This window comes from Pelophylax lessonae, assembly GCF_965119305.1.
Source record: "Pelophylax lessonae genome assembly, chromosome: 7".
In the NCBI taxonomy this organism is placed as follows: domain Eukaryota; kingdom Metazoa; phylum Chordata; class Amphibia; order Anura; family Ranidae; genus Pelophylax; species Pelophylax lessonae.
The window spans coordinates 12,442,182-12,449,574 of record NC_138774.1 but is presented as its reverse complement, the minus strand read 5'-3'; the positions used below and the strand labels follow the sequence as shown (position 1 = coordinate 12,449,574).

General features: G+C 44.8%; 1 protein-coding gene across 1 annotated transcript in view; it reads right to left on the bottom strand.

The window, feature by feature from the left end:
- LOC309559919 (protocadherin-11 X-linked-like) overlaps positions 1 to 7,393 on the bottom strand; it is a 2,238,392-nt gene that overhangs the window by 1,124,809 nt on the left and 1,106,190 nt on the right. The window contains exon 4 of the mRNA XM_082263375.1: positions 5,013 to 5,084. Within this exon, the coding sequence (XP_082119501.1) occupies positions 5,013 to 5,084 (72 nt within the window). The remainder of the gene's footprint in view (positions 1 to 5,012; positions 5,085 to 7,393) is intronic.

The following is a 7,393-nucleotide window of genomic DNA, read 5'->3' as shown; positions in this document are numbered from 1 at the left end:
GGGAGATCATCCAGTAGGGGTGTAGGCATCTGCACTGCACCCCGGGCACCTGCATCTCCCTTGTCCCCATCCTGCACTCAGTAGGAGTTGTTCATGAGATCAGATATGTGTGAGCTGTTGGGAGACAAGCTGTCACTTGTAAATACAGAAGGTATACCAGAGGTAGTGGAACTGAGTTCCACCAATTCCAGCTGGAAAAAAGCTCTGGTTAAAAATAACTGGGATCTTTCCCAAAAAATAGTAACAAGATGGTATTTTACATTCTTACGCCACATTGTTTAGCTCAATTTTCTTCCACCAAGTCCTCCTTATTCTGGCAAGGGCGTGGCAATGGTAATATGGAAAACGTAATTTTAGTCCTGTAAAATTATACGCATCTCCTGGCAGAAAATCTTTTAAATTCTCTCAGATGTCTTAGGTATTTTCATGCTTCCTAACCCTGCTTTAGCATCTTTGAATTTAGGGATAGAGACCTTCCAACCTCTATACCATAACATTGTCCCTAACATACTGCTTTCCGCTAAATTACTAATCATGAGAAACAAAGAGATAGCACCTAAGCAACATTATCTTTATGAAAAAGTACTTGCTTTAAGATAAGACTCGTTTCTATCCTTTGAGAAATCTTGGCAGCCTTGGGTTACCTGGTATCTCACGTAAATAGCTGATAACATATGCTATTTTGTTGATGAAATACTCTTGAATGGAATTCTCTTCTTTTCCTTAAAAATATGTGAATGAACCTGTGCCTTGAACTAATGTTGTGCACATATTTTCTTCTTTTGTCATAACTTTGTGTTTCTCGCTATCTATTGTAACTTTTTCTTATGTCGCACTGTTACTGACATTTGAGGCAGCTGCATCTGCCGCTCTGTTCGCAATATTGTCATTGAACTCTTTACTTTTAAAACTCAATAAAAACTTAGTAAAATACATTTAAAAAAGTAAGAATAAGCTAAAGAATGTAAAGCATGAAGAATGAAAGTGTAAGAGAAGCTCAGTTGGAACCAGAGGGACATTACATGTTCATGCTCATAACTATGAGCAAATGCTCAATACAGAACGGGCATTGGCACGCATGTGCAAACGTATTAGCGTGTGAACAAGAAGAAATAGGCATATGCACAGGCACGTGACTCGTACTGGGGTCAAACGGCCTATTTAAGCTGAACTATTACATGAACAGATTGCTAGGTGGTCTTCAGATAGTTCCTGTTTACCTGTGCCTTGTGCCTTGTTATACCTGCCTAACCGTGTTTGACCCAGCTTGCCCTTGACCAGTCTCTGAATTCCCGTAGCGTCCCGCATCACCGCCAGGAGTGACGTCAGTGACGTCAGGATCCCAGGACCCACGAGTGCCAGCGTTCCACCAGCTGACGGGGAGCCCGTGGACACCACCGAGGCCGTCCCTGCACACACGGAGGAACCCCCCCCTGCCGCTCTCACCGGGATCCACTGCCTCCACCACCAGCACCCGCTCTAGTGATGCCCCTGATGATCAACATTACTTGACTTACTGCATCTTTTATTCACCGACTAAATGTGAGTGTATTACTGCTGCACATGCTGCAATAAATAGCTTGCTGCACTTAGAAGGCGCTGCGCTGTCTTCCCTTTTGTCTCCCCCAGAGATCTCTTCTGTCTCTTCCGCTGGCAGCCGCTACAGTAGACAGCTACCCCCTGAACTTTTTGGGGGTCCCCCTACCCCTGGTGTTTCCCTCCCCCCCCCCCCTCCCCCGGGTCCCCAGGACCAGACTTTATTGAGACCTCTTCTTGCGCCAATTCACCACTAAACCATTGTCTGGATTCCCGCCTGCCTATTGTGACCTTGGCTTGTACTCTGACTCCGTTCCTGTCTTGTGCTTCTGTGCCCTCCTGCCTGACTGTGTACCTACTCCAGCCTGTATTCTGACTCCTGTATCCTTGCTGCCCCGCTGTTGATGACCTTTCGGCTTGTGTCCCGGCTACGCTCCTGCCTGCTGATCAAGCTTCACCGTGTTTCAGTTACTGGTTCTTGCCTGGTGGTCCATGGTCATCTGTTTCCTGCAAACCTCAGCTGGCACTGCCTGTTATACCGGTCCTCGTGCCCCTCTGTGTCTTCACACCTCCTGTCATCACTACCAGTGGTGTTGGACAAGAGGTGCAAGAGAAGCTCCTTCTACAGTTCGATCTCCTCCAGGTACGTGACAGAAAGTATGCAGAAGTGGTCTCATCTCATTACCCTAAGTGCTGTATAAGGTTAACTGTGAGATCAGACAAGCACCATTGCAGCCGTCTGAACATGCAGCTAGCAAGGAGACTGCTGCTTGGAAAGAGGGCTCTTTTCTTCATCTCAAGCACTTGCCTGTTTGTCTTGATTATTTTAGCTGACAATACCCCGCTACCCCCTGCATTCTTCGAGAGGAGCTTGTCTCAAGCAAGTTCTTGGAGATGTAGAAAAGTGGCATCTGTCAAAGAAGTTGTCTCCTTTCTAGCTGCTTGGTCAGACAACCGTGAGGGAAGGGGGACCCACTGTTTGACCTACACAGCAGTGGTGTATTTTGGTTTTGTGCTGTCCTAGGCAAGACTAAATTTGGGTGCCCCCCCTCCCCCCTTCTATGTAAATTTGCCCCACTCCTTTTTTAACGGATGTGACTCTCACCAAAATTGAAGGACTACAAGTCCCAGCATGAACCCCTGAGATCTCTCGAGAGGGGGGGGGTGAGAGGGAGTGGGAGGGAGAGAGAGGGGGTGGATGAGGGAGAGAGAGGGGGTGGGTGAGAGAGGGGGGGATGAAAGAGAGAGGGGGTGAGAGAGAGGGAGGATGAGAGAGAGAGAGAAAGAGGGGAGGATGAGAGAGAGTGTGAGAGAGGGGGGATGAGAGAGAGGAGGGATGAGAGAGAGGAAGAGAGAGAGAGGAGGGGTGAGAGAGGGGGAGAGAGAGAAAGGGGGGACGAGAGAGAGAGAGGGATGTGAAAGAGAGTGAGAGAGAGAGGGGGGTGAGAGAGGCGGCTCTAGCAACCAGTGACCAATAGAGTCTCAGGTGGAGGGGGGTGGCTTTTTTGCTGCCCCCCTGAAAAGTGCCATCCTAGGCCTGGGCCTTGTTGGCCTAGGCCAAAATACAGCACTGCCTCACAGGTAGAATTAGATGGGAGGAACTTATACATATAGCTTGAGACAACCCCACCAAATTCTTGGGCATGCTGGATACATTTCCGAACTACTGACCAATACTAGAATCTCATGTCCAGGACCGACGATTATAACACATAACTAAGTCCAGGGATCAGTTCTTACAAATCTTAGTAATACTAATCTTTCAGTTCTCAACGCTCACAGACATTGATGTTGGGTCACCCCCCCCACACACACACACACACACCTGGGTTGCATGGGGATATCTATTGTCAATATTACCTTTTCTCCTTTTTTTAGATTGTTACACTTGTTCAACTGCAGACATCTCCAGACCATTTATGAAACTCAAGTGCACTTTTACACCAATATTCTTGCATAGCTGTATAGTATTTCACCGATTCTCCCATCACCATCTTGTCCTCTTTTCTCTTGGATATATTTCAAGAAGCAATACTTATTTCTTATGTGATATGCCTATTGTTTCCGGAAGTGTGTTACTTATACTTTACATGTGGATCTATCAATACTGTATGTCATCTTCTTAATTTCAATAAAAGTTTTATTGGAAAAAAAAAAAAAAGAATTAGATGGCACCTAGGGAGTTGGGACAAAGTACTACATGTATTTTCTTCCCTGGAGAACAGAACAAAGTAATACAAATCAAAGTGCAAGTCAATGTAAATTCATATCAAACTCAACCCAAAGATCCAAAAGGTACGCTAACCTAAAATTGACTCATTAGGGGCAGGGTCAACCAGGCTTTCTTTCACTCAGAACTTCTTTTTTCCTCTAGCAAGTCAATGGGAATGCAAAACCAGCTGAAACAATTTAAATGCAGGTCAAGTGCACCTACCTTTCCGAAAGATCTCAGAAGTATCATCAAGTCCATCAACACAGGTCTTTACTGGGCCAAAGAGAAGATTGTGTCTATAGTCAATAGTACACTTAAAGGGGCTATTGAAGCTGTTGGCCCAAACAAACTGACACCAGCTCTAAAATATAACAAACGCCAATCTTGCTACAAATACCCGAATTGTCAGATGACCAGTCTAGGCATACTGCACAGATAATGGCTTTACCACACATTAAGGTGGCCAGAGATGTCTAATGCCTCGTTTCCACTGAGCGGAACGGTTCGGGTCGGTACAGTTTGGAAGGATTAGAATGGTCCGGTCTATTCAGGTGAGCGTTTCCACTGCAAGTCGGGCCACCAGGGACCATGCGGGGTTTACACCAAATGAGGCGTTTGTTTTGCTCTTTCATTTGACGTGAGCATTGAAGTTTTCCTGTCCCCCAATCAGTGGAATCTATTGTGTGACGCCAGTAGCTCCGCCCTAACCGTACCGTACCATCTCCTATGGCCCTACATCTGAAGCAGACCAGGAATGGTGCGGTTTGGTTCGGTTGTATGGGCCGCTTTCATAATGGAAACACTCAAATTAGCGTACCGGACCAAACCGACCCGAACCGATCCGCTCAGTGGAAACGAGGCATAAGATGACCTGAAATAATTCTGAAACATTGAGAAACATTTGAAAAATGCAGATCAACTGCACCCATGCTGAATTCCAAAATATCTCATAAGTGTCTCTTAGAAACATTTGCCTATCAAGTCCATCAACACAGATCCTTACTGGGCCAAAGAGAAGATTGTGTCTGTCTTCTATAGTACACTTATAGGGACTATTGAAGCTGTTGGCCCAAACAAACTGACGCCAGGTCTAAAAAATAGCAAACAGCAATTTTCCCATAAATGCCCTTTGTCAGATCACCAGTCTAGGCATACTATAGAGATAAGACCTTCACCGCTCATTAAACTGGTCAGAGATGTCTAAGATAACCTGAAATAATTTTAAAACATCGAGAAACATTGGTCAAATAAAAATAATGATTACCGGTGGTTGAATCCAATTCTCAAGGTTTGATTCTTTCAGAGGCGATTGAAGTTTTCCAGTTTCTTTTCCATGCTAAAAAAGAACAGAAGGACATTGTTATTTACAAAAAAATATTAACTTTAACATTACGATCAAGAAAAAAAAAAATACATAATTACTAATTAACATCTTTCTTTATTTTTCATTATGAACCTTCACAAACATTCCTTGTAGAATAATTGCTAAGAAACCACATTTCAATAGTAACACTTTTAATAATATTGTTCAGCTACTTTCCCTGTTTAAACCACTGAGTTCCAGCATGACTACTGTATATCCCTAATGAACTAGACCAGTTGATGCATTTAACATGTGGACCTTTTCAGTAATAACTTCATCATTTCTCCCAGATAATTGAAATTAAATGTTTTCATTTCCACAAAATCTTAGCAACAATCAGGAGACTTTGCTGAAATGTTGCCATTCTGGTGAAATGTCCGCAGGGGAAATAAATAGAAATTGGGTGCAAACCCTTACATATACCCAGTGGAGACAGTGGGACTAGACAATGCTCAATGTTCTCAATTCAGAAATTGGGGCGGGTTCTATCTGACTTGCTGCAGAAGCTCACAGTGTACAGCAGTGGCAGGTGGTGCTCCATGGGCTGGGGGGTCAGCAAACAGACCACACCAGCCCGCACACCATACCCCCCCCCCAGTCGCCAGCTCTCTCACCCTGAGCTGACATGTCCAGGGCAGGCAGCGGTGGCTTCCCCCTTAGTCTCCTCCATGGGTCAGGCTTCCCCTGCGTCTCCTTCCTCCTCCTTGGCCAAAAGCATGGCTTTTCCTTTCGGCCAATCGGAAAATGGGTCTCAGGACCCGCTTCCTGATTAGCCAGGAGTAGAATCAGTGTGGCAATAGCAAATATTCATTTGCTATTGTCACACAACTGGGTGGGCTCAGGGCGCAGTGCTCTGCGCCCCGAGCCCACCCTTTTTTGAAGCCTATTAGAGCCTCTGGATCTAATCACGTACTTAAGAAAAAAACAAAAAAACATTGGAATCCATGCATCCGGCACCCTGCATGTAGATTAGGAGGCCGGATGCATGGATGGGGGGACGGCGCCCCTGCGCCCCCAATAGGTGGGCCGCCACTGGTGTGCAGTGAAATAGGAGTAAGCGATTTCAGGACAAGAGAGGGACCTGTACAAATGTGGAAGACAGAAGGGAAGGCTAGAAGTCAGCTTAGAAGGCACACAGTTTTGGAGTCCATCTAATTTCTGTGGTACACCAGCTGAGGCTTGTCATTGGGGAAAGGGGGTGGGGGGTTCACCGAACAGGTTGGAAAACTCAGATCTCTTTTCTTTTACAACACCATTTCCGGCCTTTGATGTGGTTGAAGGTCAACAGGAGCCATATACAGTATGTAGAGATTGGGATTCACTAACTTTTTCTTGCAGCCATAAAGGGTACAGCAGGCCAAAGATGGCTCCTGATAATTATGGCAACTCCTTGCATTAGACTTTATTTATCAAATACAAAGCACATCATGAACTCATCATACCCGTCAGACAAATTTCGCAATTATTTCATACAGTGATACTTTTAAATATCCTGGGCCTGTCCTTGAGCCAAAAAAACAGTCCCATATTGAGTCCAATATTTAACATTTTTTTACATTTTAAAGTGAGATCACACAAATAATACATTAAAAAAGACAAAAATTGTATGTGATATCTGCCTGGAATTCAGTTTTAAAGAAAACCGGTCATGGTAACCATTATCTGCCATGGCTGCAGTTGCCTCATGGGAACCATCCTGGCTTCAGAAGAGATCATACCAGATGTAGCTCTTCTAAGAGCCAAATGCCGTGACCGGTAGAATCTGTCCTGACAGGTCCTCTTTAACAGTCAATGATAGAATGAAGGAAGCTTACAATGCAACAACCATCCCAACCCCATCCCCCACCAATGTGCCACTAACACCTCCAGAGCACTGAGGATACATAGTTACATAGTTAGTGAGGTTGAAAAAAGACATCAGTCCATCCAGTTCAACCTATGATGTGTGTGTGTGTTTGCTGTTAACCGTACATTGTATACCCCTGTATGTTGTGGTCTCTAAGGTGCCCATCTAATAGTTTTTTGAAACTATCAATGCTCCCTGCGGATACGACTGTTTGCGGAAGAGAATTCCACATCCTTACTGCTCTGACAGTGAAGAACCCCCTGCGTATGTTAAGGTTAAACCATTTTTCCTCTAATCTTAGTGAGTGGCCACGTGTCTTATTGTATTTCCTTTCTCTGAATAGTTTGTTCCTTATGCTAGGGTTGCCAGTACAGTATTTGTACATTGATATCATATCCCCCCTCAATCGTCTCTTCTCAAGAGAGAATAAGTTCAG